Source organism: Phaseolus vulgaris, chromosome 8, assembly GCF_051622355.1.
Source record: "Phaseolus vulgaris cultivar YP4 chromosome 8, ASM5162235v1, whole genome shotgun sequence".
Classification (NCBI taxonomy): Eukaryota; Viridiplantae; Streptophyta; class Magnoliopsida; order Fabales; family Fabaceae; genus Phaseolus; species Phaseolus vulgaris.
The window spans coordinates 57,843,615-57,864,724 of NC_143505.1; the positions used below are offsets into that span (position 1 = coordinate 57,843,615).

At 29.0% G+C, this 21,110-nt stretch overlaps 2 protein-coding genes and 1 pseudogene across 2 annotated transcripts; 1 reads left to right on the top strand and 2 right to left on the bottom strand.

The window, feature by feature from the left end:
- Positions 1 to 3,720: 3,720 nt before the first annotated feature.
- On the top strand, positions 3,721 to 6,310 carry LOC137824004 (uncharacterized protein At1g66480). Its single transcript, XM_068629414.2, has 2 exons — positions 3,721 to 4,792; positions 6,004 to 6,310. Exons 1-2 carry the CDS (start codon positions 4,205 to 4,207, stop codon positions 6,064 to 6,066), a joined length of 651 nt encoding a protein of 216 aa, XP_068485515.1. The 5' UTR covers positions 3,721 to 4,204; the 3' UTR covers positions 6,067 to 6,310.
- A 2,472-nt stretch (positions 6,311 to 8,782) lies between these two features.
- LOC150025683 (uncharacterized) lies at positions 8,783 to 9,418 on the bottom strand. Its single transcript, XM_090294565.1, has one exon. The coding sequence runs from the start codon at positions 9,317 to 9,319 to the stop codon at positions 8,903 to 8,905; it is 417 nt and encodes a 138-aa protein (XP_090150691.1). The 5' UTR covers positions 9,320 to 9,418; the 3' UTR covers positions 8,783 to 8,902.
- An 8,584-nt stretch (positions 9,419 to 18,002) lies between these two features.
- Positions 18,003 to 19,072, bottom strand: LOC137825408 (putative aquaporin NIP-type pseudogene; annotated as a pseudogene).
- Positions 19,073 to 21,110: the final 2,038 nt, after the last annotated feature.

Genomic DNA, 21,110 nt, shown 5'->3' on the forward strand with positions numbered 1-21,110 from the left:
GTGTGCATTGGTGAAATTAAATTTAGTAATTGTTAAGAAGGAAGAAAAGAAAAGAAAAAAAGGAAAATGTATTTTGTTTACACCGTTGAAACAATAAGAAAGCCATAATAAAGAGAAATATATATAACCAAACACAAAAATGGAAGAAGTAGTGAATAATTACTAGTTTTGGATTGGTCATTAAATTAATGAATCATAGTAACAAATTCGTGTGAATTCGTATACTTTTCTTTGCCACTGTCTAACATTTCCCATTAATTTCATGTACCTAATAACAACATTGAGATGGAGACAACTATAACGACCATGCAACATACGATGAGTTGAATTGAATTAGTAAGCAACTTGAGATTGATTCAAGAACTAGGAAGAAACTTCATTAGTTTTTACTAAAACATTTTTTAATTGGGCCAAAACAAACTTTCTGAATTTGTCAGCGTTTTCAATAAAAACCTTGGTATATGAATCTTTATTTTCACATTCAAAATGATAATCGGAAAAACAAATTATTAATGGAAGTCTCAGTTAAGGTGATGAAAATTCTCTTACTCATTAACATGTTCAAAGTTCTTTCTAACTAATAATTCAAACGAACTAGCATTGAGAAGACTTGTCAGATTTGGTCATTTTTTTCAATAATAAGAAGTCAAGCTAAAATAAAATTTGCCGTATTAAAAAAAATTTAACTATACAAACAAATTCTTTAATATTATTATGATTTTTATTATACTTAATATTATTAACAATATTAATATAATATTAATAATATGAATATAATATTAATATTAATAATATGAATATTAATACTAATAATATTAATAATAATACTAATAATATTTATAATTATATTAATAATATTTATAATTATATTAATTATAATATTAATTACAATATTAATTACAATATTAATTATAATATTAATTACAATATTAACTACAATGCTAATTATAATATTAACTACAATATTAATTATAATATTAATTACAATATTAATTATAATAAGTATAATAAAAATGATAATATGATCAAATAATTTGTCTAGTCTAGTGATTAATGTTTTTCTGTGATCTGTTTTTAATTTTGTTTTTAACAATTAAGTGATCAAGCATAAATTTAACATTTTATATAGAATTTTATTCTAAAACTAAAATTTAAAAAGTAAGTGTTTAATTTGACATTATATTTTTTTTTTTTATCAATTTCAGTTATTCAGAGTTTTTTTTTTTAAGTACTTATTTAAGTATCAATAGTTTAATAAGCAGCATTACATTTTTTTACTCCAATAATTTTTTTTTAAAATGGTGTTCACTACAAGAAAATGATGAAATAGAAATTAATTTTTAGAGACCAAAATAATTAATTGCAATAGTAACTAAATTAGAGATCATTTTGGAAACTAAAACAAAAGAATTGGTAGATAAATAAATTAGAGACTAAATTTAGAAACTAAATAATTGGTAGATAAAACATTGGTTACTAATTAGATACCAATTTAGAAACTATTTAACAATAATAGAAAATAATATAAACTAATTTAGAAACCAATTTTTGTTTTAGTTTCCAAAATAGTCTCTAATTTAATTACTATTGCAATTAATTATTTTCATCTCTAAAAATTAGTTTTTATTTGGTTGTTTAACTTTAAATAATCTTTGTAAAGTAGAGAATGTTGTCTATGTACCTACTAATTACGAAGGAAAGATAAAGAGCAGAAAAAGAATAATATATATTAATTGCACAACTTCCATTCTGTATAAATAATTAAGTAAACCTAAAAGTGCATTAAGCAGTAAGATTTTGAATAATGAAATTTATATAAGATGCCATCACAATTTTTTTTTATACAAGATGGAATATAATATACAAGTGTGTGTAGAGTTGTTTAAATAAGAAAAAAGAAACATAAAATAATAAAAAAAAATAAAAATGAACAGAAACATTGGAAGGTCAACATTAGACAGAAGCATGTGAGTGTGAGCTCCGTACGCCGACAGCCATTGATTAGAAGACTACGTATTAGCAATAGGAAATGGCTTGTATGACAAACTTTAACTCAATCAATCACTTTTAACTTCACATTTAAATTTTTCATGCACTTCAATAACATAAGCAGAGAAATAGAAAAAAAATTAAAAAAAAAATTGAATAATTAATAAAAAAATATTATTATAAACAAAATGTTTATGCTTAGGTGTGGAAAACCCTGTAACCTTTTCTGTGATGATGCAGCAGCAGTGATAAGGATAGATCTATGTGTGTGTACATCATTTCCATAAAGAATGGTTATGGTGCAGACCATGAGCCACTTTCATAATCATGTTAGGTTTGAATCCACATTAGTGTAGTATTTCATAAACTTTCTCATTTTTATCATTTTTCCAAATTCATTTTCTCCAAAACAAACTAAAGATACACACCTTTTCTCTTTCTCTACAATTTAGTTTTTATTCACTTATTTCACGTGCGCTTGGATTGGTCTTATGTTATGAATTGAAACACTAGAAGGTTAGACTTTCTAAAGTGTGTATGTATTGCGAAAACTTTTCCTCTCTTTTTTTGTACTTTTTTTAATAGTCATTTTAACATTTTCTTCTTCTTCTTTTTTAATTTTGTATTTCACATATTTCTTTTGTAATTAGTCAAATTACTACTTTATTTTGAACAATATAATTCAATTTTTTTTTTTTTGATAGAGCCTTTCAGTTACTACTTACCAAAATAATGTAGACAAAAGTTATTGTTTCAACTCAACAAACATCAATAAGAAATAATATTATAGATTTTAACTAAAATAATATCAACTAAAAATATTTGCTTAAAAATTCTTGCTTTACATCATTTTAAAATTAGTATCATTAACGTTGATAAATAATTTCAGTTGAGAAATAAAATATATTTATACTAATAGAGAATAGTGATGGAAGAATAATCATGATCAAATTTGAAATAAATTTGTACCAACATTAATCGAAAAAATAATGTTGAATGACGCATCATTTTCAATTAAACCGACAATACTTCAACTAAACTTAAGTAAATAATATCTCAACCTTAACTCAAGAATGTCTCACATAAAATTAAGGAAATATGACTTAAATAACCTCCACTCAATATTTATATTTTAATCAAAATCAGGTCGACAATCTCTCAACATCTATGGAGTTAAAGTAAGGATACGAAAAGAAACATGAAGTCAAAAAGAGAAAAATGATATGAAAAAGTACTAATCTTATTTATATAAAGTTAAAATTCTTTAATTTTAAATAATTAAATATGTAATCAACTTCTGATTTTAAAGCTATTTATTTAATTAATATATATTTTAAAACATTTCCAATTCTTTATAAAAAAAATAATTCATAATATTAAATTTAAGTTTAGATATAAAGTATGAGTACAAACCTCATCTTATAAGTGGATTTTAGTTGAACTTAAAATTCACTTCTTCTTTTTTATCAGTAATAAAAAATTAATAAATATGAATCATTTTAAAGGTAATCCAATCCTAATACAAAAATGTACTTTATTCTTCTTTTACCTATCAAGAAACTCTTACTCACTTCTTAATATGGTTTCAGAGTCATTTAGAGTCTATCCTAACTAGAGTTGGATGGACATATTTAGACTTAAAAGTCCACCTTTAATTCAGAAAAGCTAAAAAAAAAGAAAAAAAAGTTATTTTTTAATATATAAAGGAGAAAAGAGATGTAAATAGAGAAAAAGGAAAGAGATGTTAATTATTTGGATAGGAAAGATAATTTGGCTTTTAGAAAATGCGACGTCATGGTGTATGTGATAAACCCAAGTTGGTTGAAGAGGTAGAGAAAGCATATATGAAAAGAATATGAGGGTAGCTTATTTGTTTTTCTTCTTTTCTGAAATGGGAGATTGATTAGAAGGAAAGGTTAGTTTGGGGGTACCCCACAACTATTCTTATAACCCAACCAAACTAGAGTTTATCCCAAACAACCAAAGTTTTCCCACTACTATTTACCATTCATATCACTAAACTAACCATTTATTTTCAAGATTCCACCAATTCACACATGCATCTCCATCATTCAAATTTGATTTTGTCAACCGCTTCCTACCAAAGCATCCCCATATAAATGCCCCACAAAACTGGGTCAGGCAAGAAAACACCTACCTCAATTTCGCCTACTCCAAAACCCAAACACAAAATCCAGAGTAAAGAGATAGAGCTATGGGGAACACCATAGGAAGGAGTAGAAAAGCAAAGGTGATGAAGGTGGATGGAGAAACGTTGAAGCTCAAAACTCCAGCCAGAGCAAACGACGTCGTCAAGGACTACCCCGGCCACGTTCTCCTCGAATCCGAAGCGGTCAAACATTTCGGCCTTCGGGCCAAGCCCCTTGAGCCTCACCACGAATTGAAGCCCAAGAAAATCTACTTCCTCGTTGAATTACCCAAGATTCAGCCCGAAGAGGAAAAAACAGCGCTGCATAGGAGGGTGCGATCCAGTGGTATCCGCGGCATGAACGCTAAGGATAGACTCGACCTCTTGATGCTCTCCAAACGCTCCGCTTCAGACCTCACCCTCGTCAGGCCCAGCCCCAATCTCGCCTCTGATGGGCCCATGAGGGTTAAGATGAGGCTCCCCAAGGCCCACTTGGACAAGCTCATGGAGGAGAGCACCGACGGCTCCGAGGTGGCCGAGAAAATCATAAGTTTGTACATGGGAAACAATGCCCGCGAGCCCGCCGCCGCCGCTGCAGCGGCAGACGACGGTGGCGCGAGGACGCTGCACCATCACACTCACAAACCACGTGGGGTATGTATTTCTCTTTCTCTTTATACTGCTTTGTTAATTATTTTATCATGTATTTATACAATTACTTATTCGTTGAATCTTTACTTTTTCATTTCTATGCTTAAGAAGTGATCTATTTTTAACTTTATAAATATTATTTTGATTTCTCCAGTACACCATAAATATATGGATTGCTTCGTTAGCACTACTGGTTTATGATAAGATAATAATATAAAAATGCTTTACGCTAATTTGTCATAATTACTAATCCCTTTGAGATAACTATTATTCGTGAGAAATGATTAGATGATAACTTGAAAATGTTTTATATAATTATAATTATATTTTGAGTCACGAATCTTTGAAAGTGGGTTGAACTTTCGTGTGTTTGGCTGTTTGCGTTCACGGGCGCTAATTAAGGAGTTGGTTAATAGCGACATGGACGTGCGCGAAATCCCATGTGGTTCCTTAGACACGGTCCTTTTCTTCCACCGGATTTCGTGGGATTATAACTATTTTTTAAGCGTTCATACTTCACAACTTGAATTTTTTCTCATCTTTATACTAACAAATGTTTATCCTTTTTAACAAATACGGGTTAAACTATTTTTTTGAAAGGCATGCTTTGTTTTAATAAGTTGACTTATATCAATACTTATACTATAACGTATATTCAACTCCAATTCGTATTAAGTCTATATTTAGTTCTATTAATGTCTTTGCTACAAGTTTATTTGCACTCAAGGTGAACTTTGAAGCCATTAATAGTTGTTTTGTGTTGATTTGCATCGAGGTAGAATTTCTACAAATAGTAAGTTGATTTGCACTGAAAGTGAAAGCATTTTTAGTGATTATAAAAATAACATGTTGGTTTTACAATTAAAAAAAAATTAGAATGAAGACTTGAAACGTAATTTTGTCTCAAACAAAACAATACCAAACACACTAGCATGACGAATGAAAAGGAAGTCGCATTGAGGGAAACAAACAGGGTTTTGGAAGTTTATGAAAAATCAAACACGCCACTAAAGAATAATTTACAATTTTGTTAGTATTACATGTGCACTCAATGACAGTACTGCTCGTTTACTACTATTAAAATAACGAGAAAGAAGAAAGAAAGGTTAGAATGTGTGTGGCAGTTTCCTAGTGATTCATTAAGAAGCTAACATTTGATTATGAAGGATTTTTTTTTTGTATGTTCTTACTTGAATATTGCTATGATTTTGCAGAAACGAGTGAGTTTTAGCCCCGTGGAAAATGATGAAATTCACGTGGAAGCACCTTCGCAATAGTGAGTAGTGAATAAGGGTAGTTTCTTCTTTGTAATTATTTAAGTAGAAGAAAGGCAAAAACAGAAAAGCTAGCCAGAGCAATAGCACCCTCAGAGTTTGGTTTTGGTGCTAAAACATGTTAATTTTGTGGTCTGCGTACCCTACTTTACAATGAGAGAAGATATAGATTTGTATATACATGCAATATTCATATGTAGTAATCAGATTACTGATGTAATAGACAATTTCTTTTTGAGGGTTAAAATAGTTTTTTTATATCAGAAATAAGAAACTGAAAGCATGCATCCTCCCACCATTTTAAAGTAAAATAAATTTTAAAAAATAAAAATTATGAAATCGTTATGCACTGACTATGTAAAATATTCCATATTTTCATTAAACTACATTTATTATTGTTTTTTTCATTAACTACCTCCAAAGTTGTATTAACATGATATTTGAATCGTTGCCAGTGATTTTTCTACAATAACAATAAATAACCTTAAACTCATGTTTAGTTTACACAATAAATAAAATTTATCATTCAACGAAATTTGGGGTTGAGAATGGTCCACCTTACTCTAGGTTGTAAACACGGCATTTAATCTAATAAAATACTTTTAAATTGAGTTCAGTTTTTTAATTTTTTTATTACACTTAATGCAACCCAGATTGAGTTGTATGGATTGGCTAAGTGGTTTTATTTTTTATTTTTAAATTTTAATTTGCAGACACTTTTTTTGGATTTTTTAGAATATATTTTAAAAAATAGACTATCTCATTTAATATTTAAAAAATATACACTTAATAAATATAACGATGAGAAAATTATAGAATGGTTATATTCTTATTATTATTATCATTATCTAATAATTTTAGACTGATTTAGTGGGGTGTCGAATTTATCATACAGAACATCTAGACTTTTTAGTAATATGAGTGGGGTAAGGGGAAATTGAGGCAGGCTTTGCGTGGCGCATTTAGCGGATCGAATATGAAGGATATTGGCCCAGGCAAGCCCTCTTCATAACAAAACAAGACAATTGCTTCCTACATTTCTATAATTTCTTTTTACACCCCCACATCAATGGTAAAAATAATCTTTTAAAATTATTTCGCTTTCCTATGTCCTAAATGTATTATAATGTGTGCACAAATTATCAATTACACTTATAAAAATAACATTCCGAAAGGAAAATATTATTTGAACAATTTTTAATCAGTTTAATTTTGGAAACCTCTAATTATAACTATTATTTGCTATTTTATTGTTTAGCATTTTTTATTAAATAAAAATATGAATACAACTAAGGAACTAGGCGGAAGTAGTTAATATATGGAACCCACTATTAGATTATTATTTTTTTGGTTAAATAAATTATAATTTCTTCTTAAAGTGCTTATTTTAACCAAATGTGCTCATAATACTAGTATTTCCTAGCATGTTATATTTAGCAAAATGATTTTGGAGAAAATAGTTTTATACCTACAAGAAATGTCTCATAGTTAGAATTTGTTTTTACTAATTATAATTGCATAATTATAAACTACATATTAACTTGTTTAAAAGCATAATTAAATATTTATGCGACAGTTATAAATATAAATTTGTATGCAATTACTAGAATGGTATTTCTCTATTGTTTTGATTTGTACGACACTAAAATATTTATCAATTAAATTGATTTAAACGTAATAGTTAAATTGAGTGGAAATAAAAATAAAGAAAAAGGGAATTGATCATCATTTTACTTTGTCTTTTTCTCTTTTCTTCATGCAAAGGTATCTTTGCTACACTACACCCATTTCATATAATTTGTTAACAAAAACCATAAAGCATTCATTTACTTTTAAATATTATAAAAGCGTGCTCCGAGTGGAATGTCCCCTACGACAAGAAAATTTCACAACCACAATTAACTTTAATATGTTGAACACCACACAAAAGAAAACCCTTATTATGGGTTTGGGTTTGGATAGGAATCTTTTTAGATGATTTAAAATGTTTTATGGAGATTTTTTTTGACGAAATTAAAATTCTAAAATTTTATTAAAATAATTAAATTACATAAAATTAGATAATTTTAAATTTCATCCAAAAAATTTAGTTTTTCATATTCGTTTGAATTCTCATCGATTTAACTAAACCGATATATTATTAGAATAACTACTTTTTTTTATTAAGATTAATTATAACTTTTTAATGATGTTAATAAAATTTATTTTATAATTTAAATTATAACAATAAATATTATAAACTACTATTATTTCTTACTTAACATTAGTTAGATTTTTTTCAGTAAATATGTGAGGAAATTTTTTTTTTTTTCAAATGTGAATTAAAATCTATTATCATATATGTTGTGATTATTTTTTGTCAATGTTTATAGTAATTTTTTACCGTCAACAAATATATAACATTTTAGAAATTCCGAATTTCCTATACAATTACTCCATAGAAACACTTCCACAAAGTTAACAGTCTATAGAGCCAGAAACTGAAAATGGGTTTTGACTGTGTCAGACTATTCTTCATTTTCTGCTTCAGTTGGAAGACCTTAAAATATATGTTATCCTTTTTTTTATGTTGGAAATTTAAGAACTAAACAATTAATTTTATCATTTCAATCTGAACGAAGCTAGAAAATTATATCTCTAACATTTCCTCGTGTAAATCCTAAAAAAACTGAACAAAATTAAAACAATAACAAAACCAAAAGAAGAAACTAATCCCATGTTTCAGGAACAAAGTTTATAAAGTGAAAGCCCAGGTTTGTAGCCACAGGAGTTCCGACAAAAAACAAAAGTTGCTAAGTTTGTTTCCATGTTACAAAACCACAACAAAAAGGAGAAAGCATTAATTCTTGCCTTGAAAATCATTGTCAAACTTCCCAGAAAAGTTAAGAGGACGACACTTTTCTCCCATTAGGATGTTCTTCCTCCAAAGGGCTTCTTCATCATGGTCACTTTTGTAATCTCCTTCAGCTTCTCCCTCTGCCCGCACCTTCCTCCACGACAACAACTTCACCACGGAGAGTGCTCGGTTGCCGAAGTTGCTGTTCAGCTTCGAAACCAGCTTTTGCTCCTTCGAATTCGACCTTTTTGTTGTTGCTTTCTCAGCTTCCATGTGGAGCTTCTTCAGTTTCTCAGAACCGCAGAGAAAAGTTATGACAGAAAACACAGACATGAGTGAAAGAACAAGAAAGAAGAGGGTGAATGGGAGGGAGGAGAAGAGAGGATTGTGCAGGGAAGAGGTGAGAAGAAACCTTGCCATGTGTAAGAAATGAAGTTACTTAGAAGAGAAGAGAAGGGTTAGATGGTGCTGCATTAAAAAGAGACAGCGCAACACGTTGGTGTGTGTACCAGTGTTGTACTTGTTTGGTTTAAGAGTATGTCACACGTTCTAATGTTAATCCGTGTTATAGATTTTGGCACACCTTAACGTGTATCGTGGAACTCCTCCACACAAAATTTCTACATTGTCAAATAACTCTAAATTATTATCACATATTATATCTGTAGCTATATTTCTACATTGTTTTTATTTTTTTCCCTTACGGGCTTACATTTATTTTATGATTATGATAATTATATTTTATTATTTTTTACTGTGTAACTGACAAATCACGTAACCGATCATATTAATATATATTAAAGACATTCAATAAATGACAACGAAACTTCCTATAAATCATGATGACACTCTCAAGAAATCAATTAACACTGATTTAGTGGAAGATATTGATTTATTAAAGACATTCTCCAAATATACCAATATCTCTCCTTATAAATAAGGGAATCATGCTAGAAATAAGTGAACACTGATATTTGATAGATTTGTTCTATCATAACAAAGATCAATGACTAAAGACTATAAATAAACCATATACAGTGTAAGATACACTTTAATTGCGATGAGGCAACCGACACATCTGCAACTATGCAACCCGTTCTAAATACTATCTAGGTTCACTTTATCTATACAAGTATATGAGAGGTTATGTACACCTCTCATGTTTCGGAGAAGATCCTTACTATAAATTTTGACTAAGTATTTGGTGTAGCTTAAACATTATGATAAGTATTTGGTGTAACTTAAACATTAAATAATAAGAAAGTATTTTATATTTGTCTAAAATATTAATGAATTCCATTTATCTAAAAAATGATAGGTAAAATAATAGAGAAAATTGATTTGGATCATAATATCTAATAATTTCAATTTGTTCTGGTTAGAACAAAACAAAAGATAAAATTAATAAACAATATATATAAGTTTTATTTTATAAATTGATTTTATAAGATTGAATTATGTTTAAAGTTTATTTTTTTTAAGATGTGTTAAAAATCTTACATCAACTATACCTAAGATCAATTTATATGTACAAATACATGTATCTATAAAAACCAGTGTCAAAATAATTTTTCCTAGATAATATAAGTCTATAAGACTGGATTAAGTTTGCCAAACAAATGTATGCATACTCCATAAATTGTTTTAATAAGAGTAAAAACACATAAAGAACATGATCTCTTCAAAATAAATTTGATTTATTCATGAACAACTTAAGTAAATGTTGATCTTATAGGGAATATCTTAACCTTTTTTTTTTATAAAATTTTCGTGTTAGACATCACTATGCAACTTGACATCTCAGCTTAATTGACACCTCAAGTAATAACAATCATCTGTCAAGGGAATATCTTAACCTCAAATGTGGATTATGGTAATATAATTAAGTTTTAAATACTTCATGAATTTAAGTATTTTTAATTGAATTTCTATTAAAAAATGTATTATATAATTAAGTGTACAAAGTATTTTTTATTTCTATCTAAGTAACACGTCATTTTGAGTTTGTCATCAGGTGATTGTTCTTTTTGTCTTTTTTCTTTTTTAAGGAGTTAATAGATGAGTTGGAGAAGATTTGAAAAGAAAAGAAAAATTAATCGATGAGTTATAGAAGAAAAGACATAAGTAGCAATTTTTAAACTTAATTAAGCCTTAATACTAGACTTTTAATTTAGATTTTTTTACTTAATCAAGAATTTCCTTTAATATTATTTTTTTTAATTTTTTCAAATTACAATCAATTAAAATGATTAGTTTAATTCATTAATTAAATTATCTAAAAAATAACATCTACGAATATAAAACTGTGTTTATGAAATAAAAAGTACATAACTAGCAAATTTTAAAATTTTAAAAACAAGTTATGTATAAAAGCACATTAAGAAAAATCTAATTAAAATATCATGTTTTAAAGCACACTTTTTTTGACAGAAATTTATTCTTATAAGAGGGTCTACTTGTAAGGTTTCACTTAATACTTTGATAGTTGATACCAAATTTTTTCTACATTCACTTCACAACACACAATATTATTATTTTAAGAATATTTATATTATTTAGTTACAAATTTTATTCTTTATTAAAATCACGAGTTCTATACAACTTTTCGAGTGTCAACGTATATATATCTTTTGTACTTACAAACACCATGAAGGTGAATTTTTAAAAAATTATCTATTTTCATAATTTTAATGTAAAATTCATAACTTTAATGAAAAAAACTTCTTTTTCATAAATATTTATAAGTATATTTTCTTTTAAACATTATCTAATTCCAAACACTAATTTTCAATAAAATAATTACTATGTTTTTATATATCACTATAAGAAATTCATTAAATAACAACTAAATTGAGACAAAAAATAATTAGTCACTATATTAACTAAATTAGATACTAATTTAAAGATTAAAAAATTATTTGAATTTAAAGTGGTTTCTATTATTAATAAAAATATAAAAAATAATTTTTAAATGGGTATCTAAATTAGCTACTAATATTGTAGATTCTACATTAGTCTCAATTAGTCTTTTAAAGACTAATTTAGAATATAAAATATTAGTAACTAAAACATTGGTAACTAAAACATTGGTAGCTGATGGTTAGATACCAATTAAAAAACCACTTATACTCTAGATACCAATAATATTTTTAGTCTATAAAATTATCTATAATTTAGTATAATAATAATTAGTTAATTTAGTCTTTAAAATTAATTATAATTTAATAATTTTTTTATAGTATATTCTTAAGAAAATCATTTAAAATAATAAAACCACTGATAGAAATATACTTTATTTTTTGTGATAAAAAAAGATAATATATCATTATTATTGTTAATGAGAAGATACCAAAGTTCCTTAATGAGCTAGGCCAAAAGTGTAAGTACAAGTGGATATGGGAAATGGACGTTTCATGTCCGTCCAAAGGGTTTACTTGACTTACACTGCTAGACTTCGGTCATCCCTTTTGTCACCATTCTCTAATTCAATCTCCACTATCAACTCCCTTTTATATATCATTTCATTTTTTAATCTGCATTTAAAAATTATTTATTTCAGTTCTTTTCTATATATAAATCAATGAACAAATTTACCAACAATGAAAATTCAAATTACTTTAAGTGTAGATTTAAATTTATTCCTTTTAACAACTGAATGAATATTTATTTATTAACCATCTTCTAAAATTTATCTTATAATTATTAAAAATTAAAATTTAAGTTTAACTCAATCTTGTAAAATCAAATTTTAAGCGAGATTTACCATTTATATGTTATAAAATTTTCATCTTTAGTCGTGGAATCTCCAACACACTTCGTTCATGCCGAGAACTGTCAATTCGTATGTGAAACTATATATTATGAGTGATCTGATAACGAGTAATCTAATAAGTCCAACAAACTCTCACTAGGATAGACTCAAATAACATTGATATTATATTAAGCAGTACACTTTAAACCTAAATCAATCTTGTAATTTATTGAATTTTATATCCATTTATATACTAAAAAATATCTTTATCGTGGATGTGAGATCTCAGGCCAATTAAGTTTTTTTAATCATTGTTGGTTACCAGAATCTTTGCAACAATTGTCTTGGCATGTAACCACCATGCTTCATTAATTGTAAAGGTTCATGTTGGTCAATTTAGGTGCAGAGCTGGGCATTCCCTTTATATAGACTTGAAGAGGAGGAGATGGTGTTGGTGCCAACTCAATTTTTCTTCTGTGTCTGCATTTATGCATCCAATAGTGAATTCTACAATTTCTCATTAACTCCCTCTTTGTTTAACTATATACATTTATTAAACTAAAATAATATTACATTTAAAAAAATTTATTTGATATGAATAAGTGGGACAACTTAGACTTTTAACTAATAGCTCCTATAATTATTTTAGTTTGAGGGAAAAAACATGAATAGTGGTTGTTTCATTCAACATGTCAATTTATGGGAATAAACTTCTCTAATAGCCACTCATTTGTCACTCCCATTGAGTGACTAGTTGAGGACAACCATTGCTTTATCTGGTCCATGAATGACTTTAATTAAATAAAGCTAAGAAAAATAATAAAAAATAACTTTTTTGTTGTTCTGCTGAAGAAATAGATTTTGGAGTCTACATATGTTTTTGCTGAAGTTATATATATATAATAATGTTTTATAGTCATTTGATAAAGTTTTATACATATAATTTGATAACTACATTTCATTTAGCTAATAAAATGTTTTCGTTGACCCAAACTTATCTACTGAATAAACTCATTCAAGGTTTCAAATGAGATATTTACTTTAAAAGGTTAGTTTTGAGTCATTGAAAAAAATTTATGGCCATCAATATTGGTGGTCCATATAAAAAAAATATTGTTTTCTCATTATGTCATTTAATGGTTCCATCCGATCAATTTATATTAGTTAGAATATAGTATAACTTATGAATAATAAGGAAGATAATACTTTTTTTTGCATGATTTATTTAAACCGTCATTTTACCGAACAACATTATCTTAATATTTTTTATAATAAATTATTTTATTTTTTAAAATATATTCTGACTTTACATTGTTGGTGAAACTTTGTAGGCAGTTTCTTTCTCTACCCCCTACATTTTTTTTCTGTACTCCCACAATTTTATAAATCTCGAAACCCACATTCACCTGTTATTTGAATTTAGGATCTGGAAGTGTGTTACGGATTCATCAATCTGGAAGTTAATCATGTTGCTTTCTGGATGAGGAGGTGTTCCAAAAGTAAAGTCTACATAAATTGTTGATTTTCGGATTGCTGAATCCGGAAGCCTAATTTCTATTATGGATTGGTGGATCCGAAATGATTTTTTTTTCAATTATGAATTTTTGAATCCAGAATGTATATTTTGAATTACAGATTGATGGATCCATAATGGTTTTTTTCAATTATGGATGTTCTGCATTTTTTTATTTTGGATTAACACTATCATTCATAATGTACTGCCGGAAACACCAATCCAGGAGATTACCGGATGCGTCAATACGAAATTTTCCTGGATTTCATAATCTGGAATGTCAAAAAATAAATGTAGTTTTATATAGGGACAGTTTTGTCTTTGTGCAATCTTGACGGGGTGCAAGAAGAAAAATGTAGGGGTACAGAAAGAAACTACCAACTTTTTAATATATTTTGGAAAACATTTTTCAAAAATTGTAAGAAAATTGTTATTTTAAGTCCTTCAACCTAATTGGCGTGTGGCTTTTATTTTTGGGTCTACAGAAGCCCAATACATCCTTCTCTGTTGAATACGGTGGGCCATGCAATCCACTAACACTTACACAGACAACTTTTTTCTGTAAGTTTTTCACTACGTTCCCAAACATTGCTTATATTAAATAATATTTTTTTTATATATTTTTCTATTAACTACTTATTTGTAACGGTTTTGGTTAATACGCATAAGAAAATTGAACTTGCTTCTCATGAAGTGTACAAGTATTCATTAGCTTAAAGAACATAAATAGTCACTTAATAATAAATTATAGATTGAGAACAAGACAAAATAATTACAAAATAATGTGTTATACTATTTCTTTTATCTGATATGGCACACTAAGATTTGAAACTAAATTCTTTTAAGTTAAGTTTGGTTAAACATAATTGATAATCGAGTATCAATTATTTATATATATAGTTAATTAAACACAAAAAATGAGTCGATTAATGTGCCACGTGTCCACCATAGAGCATTCTACGTGTCGGTCCTAGAATGAACCATGTCATTTGTTTTCTTTCTACTTTTAGTATACTTTGTTTTAAAAAATTATTTTACTGTTTTTTGTTGTGCTGACACGTGTCCAAACTTACCTTTTGAATAAGTTTATTCAGTATTTAGTATTACTTTTAGATATCAAATTACAAAGCAAGTAAAATATTAACAAACTTCAAAATAGGTTGAACTTAATTTTGATACCATTTTAAAGAAAAAAGTAAACTATTTAAATATAATTCAACTTTAGAAAATCAAATGGAACTTGATAAAATAAAGTTTTTACGCCCAATTTATATATATATTAGTTAGAATATAGATCTCCACGAATGAAGAATATTAATATTGCTTATCTCAAAAAACATAAATAGCTATTCATTAATTTAATCAAGAAATTTTTTTGAAATAGAAATATTTTAGAACCATAAAACAATCGTCTTTACAATCAACAAAAAATGTTACACGTAACTAATATTTTTCTATTTTCTTATTTCCCAACGCACCTTTGCTGTGTATATTTCATAAAAGAAATTGAGTAAGGCCATTTTTATATTATTTTATCAGCAAAAGTAATATATATATATATATAAAAGAAAGATTATTAAAAAATGTTCTTCTTTTCTGATCATACGCTATTTTGTATTTGGCTATAGATGCATCTGATGTGAATGGAGAGTTAAGTTGAACAGTTGAGAAATAAGTATGAGGTGGGCAAGAATTTTCCAGAGAAAAGGCAATGGTTCTTGCGTCAGGTTGGAACCTCCTTCCAGGAACATCTGATTCCTTTCTTAATTTCTTACAAAACAATCTTTTACTACAATGCCTTTGCCTTTTAATTAAAGAAGATAAAACTTAAATCCTACACAATTAAATAGAAACTCATTTACCAAAATACTCACATATGCTTTACAGATAAACATGAAAATGTGATTATGAGTTCAATTTTCAAGTTTATTTGTATGAAATGACAAGTATGCAGAGAAATGAATCTGATTTAGTCTTTAGCTCTCATCTTTTAATGAAGAGACATTCTAAGTTTATAAGAACAAATAGAAACTCATACTAAAACTGAGGAAAGGAAAACTAGAATAATGAGATACTAATGTGTTAAGTGCAAGCTACAAAAAATGAAGATGCCAATAATTAGTCACGTATGGGAAAGAATAAAACCAGCTTTACACTTTATGCAAAGTGAAGTAGCCCTTCTGCTATTGTTTACTGCTGCAAATCTCCTAACAGAACCAATAAACAATAAACAATGGTTTCGATTAACTAAACCTTATTTAATAGATTTTATAGAGTTGAGTTATTAAACATTTCAACACCTTGCAATAGCCATGGAAGTTAAATAACATAAGATGGTGGAGTAGAGAGAATGAACTAGAGAGCCTTGTAATTCATGTCTCATCACCATATACTTCATGCAAAAGGTAAGAATATACTTGTATGAAACTACATTTATATACAATTTCATTCATTATCAATGATCAGACAACTATAGCCAACCCCATAAAGTTAAACTCATACAAGATTTCATTCTTATTGCTCACAGTTATAAGTTAGGAACACTTGAAAGTTACAATAGAAAATACACAAACATTTTCCAAGTGAACTAATTAGATCAAGTTTCCAAGTACTTTTTGAAAGAAAAAAAACCATGTTAGCCAAATAGGTTACCTATGCTTTGGCATAACGTAAGGTAGTGAAGAGCATCACACCCTACTTAACATACAAGCTCTTATTTATATACCTTGCCTCAGAAGGAATCAAATTCCAAGTACTACTCACACAATGGTGTCTCCAACAAAGACATGGAGTCCTCAAAAACTTACAATAGTGCTGCTTCTTTTCTGTGTCACAATTTCATCTCCAATTTATGCCATCACATCTTCTACCAAGTTAGACCAACCACTAGCTTCTCAGCAACCATACACTGAAGTCAAATGTGGATCATGTCCTTGTGGAAGCCCCTGCGATGAGCAACTTCTGCCATCTCCTCCTCCACCTCCTCCTTCGCCGCCACCACTACTCCTACCAGAAATTTCCTCCCCACAAATTTGTGATGAATCGCCACCGCCGCCTCCGCCGCCACGGCGACGGCCACCACCACCATCACGACCTCCACCAACACCGCCGCCTCCAAGGTTCATATATGTAACCGGTTCACCGGGTGATGCATATGCATACTATTACTCTGCTGCTCAAAACAGAGTTGTGGAGTTGCTGGTTTTGGCTTTGTTGGGAGCACTATCAGTCACAATGTTATTTGGTTGAACTTGGTCTATTTATTCTTGGTTTTATGTCATTTTTAGGTACATTATATTTTAATTTCCGTTTCCTTTTGTCTTTCTAAATAAGCTTGTTGGTGAGCTGATTCCAATATGTGATGCTAAACAATTCAATATTAACATTTGATGTACAAAAACTTAGTTCTTATGTGTTGCTAATTGATTTTCAGTATGTGGTTTAATTCAGTTAAGACCATCATGAATCACAGTGGTAAAAGTTGTCACAGTGTTGAGTTTAGTTTTTCATCACATTTTGAGAAGCATTAGCTCTTTTCTCGGGGTTGGTAAATAAATTTGGACCATTATAGAAAAATTTAGACAGAGCATATTTTGAACCACAGTACCCTGTGAGGTCCAGTGAGGTAATTTTTTGAGATGGAGACCATGATCAATGGTGCCATTCAAATAGAAGCACTCTCTTAGCTGCTTTCCAATGAGATTCAATATGGCTATGCATGAATGACATAGTTTGTTGTCGCATTAAAATTATACATAACTTTGACGTAATTCAAAGTCATAAATAAAAAATAAATTCAGAAGTTCATATGAAGTTTTAATGAGAATCAAATTTCCATGTTATGTAGCCCCTGTGGATCTAAGAAAGTTATAGGCAAGTGCTCCAGCTATGGCTCCAATAATTGGACCAACTATGTATATCCACAACCCTTTGTAAACATGCATCACAAGCGCAGGACCAATACTTCTTGCAGGGTTCATGGAAGCTCCTGATACAGGCCCGCATGAAATTGTAAAACCAATTTCAATTTTAATAAGAAAACAGCATCAGACCCCAGTAACTGAGCAAAAATGTACAGTGGCACCTACATGCATGAGCAAAAATCAGTATACAAATAGTGCAGAAACTAGTTATACCTGAATTGGAGTCTTAATTCTCCCTGGTGGCCTAGTCTAAGTTATATTAAGTAACTTTTTAATGTTGTTTTCTAGGAATCATTCCATGTCAACTTTAAATGGTGAACTTCATTGAGCAAGACTGAAACTCCAATTTTAATAAAAAAAACATAACTTTGAAGAATTGTGTCTAGTTATTATGTTTCCAAAAATTGAAAATGATGTTAAGAAAAGAAAGTTACCTGTTTATACGAGAAGCGACGAAAGATGGCCAAAGTTATGGTGACTGATTGAAGTGTGCTCCAGAGATATGTGTAACAGTGTAAATCATGACCATTACAATGTTACACTAATGCCTGGACATGTGACTGAGCCATAGATCTTATTCACTGCCACAGATCCACAACCAGCAAATACCACAAAATATGTGCCAATCACTTCTGCTATCACCTAGTCACAATCCATAGAAAAAAAAGAAGAAAAACAATCCACCCTCATTTTAGTTCACTCCTATCAATTAATGAGTTTAATGATAATAGTATAGAACAGTTTTACATGACTAATCAATCAATAAAAAACTACTAATGGGGTCATTATTTGTAGTTATAATCTATAAGTTGCTAAGCCTATTTTCTCAGCTAGTATTGTATACTTGTGTTGCGCAACTGTTAATTCTTGTGAGACAGAAACACACATCGTCACTGACCTTCTGTGCCAGGGTTGCAGCATGGTTTGAACAACAGTGATGCAATTCAAAGGTTCTGGAAGGGCCAGCGGTTAAACCTTCTTCCATACTTAACATTATATCTTCTTCTTGAGTGCCTTCAGCTTTGGTGCTTATTGCTGTTAATATCTCAGAACAGAGTGGCAGTTTATGAGAAACAAACACTATCTCAGTCCGAGAATGTTTGTTAAGTATAATTGCCCCAACATATAAATACAAGTAATTCCGTGATTTTCTGACAAACTATCAATTATTTTAACTTTGAAATAACCAATTAAATTCGTGCAAATTTGTGATGTATGACGGCATAACTGAAAATTAATTCTAGATAGATTATGTTTTAAAGATAATAAGCACTAAAGAATTTGTTTCTGATACACAATTACACGATGAAAATGATACTCATATACATCTTAATTTAAATTTAATAGAACCGAAACTTTAGTGCTTGTTTGTTTTTGGATTACAAAACCAATATTTTGCAGCTTTTAAAAAAGTACATATTTCAATAAAATTAATTTTATTTCAAGTTTAAAACAAACAGTGTTAGTTGAGATAAAATAAGATAAAATATCTTAAAATGTAGTGCTGCTAACACTAGAAATCTATTCCTTGAGCAGAACCTAGAAGCCACCGTGTGAACCGTAGAATAACAGAACAAATATGATAAGCTTTGAGATTTTTACTTTTCAGTTTATAAACATTGCATCCAATCTTTTCACCCATGTTTTCAAGCTAGGAAGTAGATGTTGGAATTTTATTTTAATTAAGGTAAAAACAATTTAGTTAATTAGAGAGCACAATTATTAAGAGTTTTATTTTATATCAGTAATGTATCTCGAATTAATTTCTGTACAGATTTATGGTTAGATAAGCTTTTGGTAGAATCATTACACATCCATTCTGATCTGCATAATCAGTTGACAAAAACAATTTCTGCTTTCATACCCTGGTCAATGATGTGATTTGGATTTCATTTCTAAAATATTTCCTATGAGACTTGAGTTGAACTCTCAAAGACTATATGGTACGAATTTAGGAATATGACGAACAACGAACAACAACGGTCATGCACAAGAACCACATGAAATCATACTACTTTATATTTTTATTATTTTTTATGATATTGGAGTATGTTATAAGTTCGATTTTTCTAAATTGAGTTTGGTATCTTTCCCATACTCCTTTGTATTTTTATAATCTTTTATGATATTGGGATATGTTACAAACAATTGATATCACATTTGGGTTGTGAACCTATTTAAAATCATAAATTATATTTTTTAAATATTAAAAAAATTATTAATAGAATTTCATTTGAGATTGTTTGGAACATTAATATAAATTTAATACAAACTTAAAAAAAAAATATGTCTTTTTTATAGATATATCATAATTTTTAAATAAAATATGAAAATTTATAACTTTATACATATCCATCTCAATATTTACTTTAAAAAAATCTTTATCAGCATGAAAGTTACTTATTCAATCAAAATTTAAATCTAAAATTAGTATGGACAAAGTCGAGTCGGACTTAGGTTAAGTTAAATCAATCACATCATGTCAAGTTGGTTGGAGATTACTCAAATTAAGACAAGTTGGGTCCATATCAAATAAAAATGGACTAAGTTTAGGTAAGTTTGAGTTGGGTTTGACCAAGTCATATCGAGTCAGGTTAGGTCTTGGAACAAGTTAAGTCGGTTCAGTTTTGGCCAAGTCAAGTTAGGCTGAGACGAGTCAAACTCATGTTCAGCGAATATGGTTTAGACCCACATTGGGTCAAATTAGATCAGGCTTAGGTCAAATCGAGTTGTATTGAACCCAAATTAGGTCGAGTTAGGCCTAGGTCAATATGGGTGGGGTTGGGTTGGGGCTATGTCAAGTTAGGTTGAGTTGGAACATGTCAAGCAAGTATGGTTAGCCTTGGTTAAGTCAGGTTTAGGCCAAGCTCATGTTGTGTTGAGTTGAGTTGGGACCATGTTGGACTGAGTTGAATTGGGCCTAGGTTGGGCCAAGTCCATATCAGGCCACATCAACTTGGGCTAAGAGGATCTTGGCTTAGGTCGAACCCACATCGAACAATGCTATGTCAAGCTTAGGTCAGG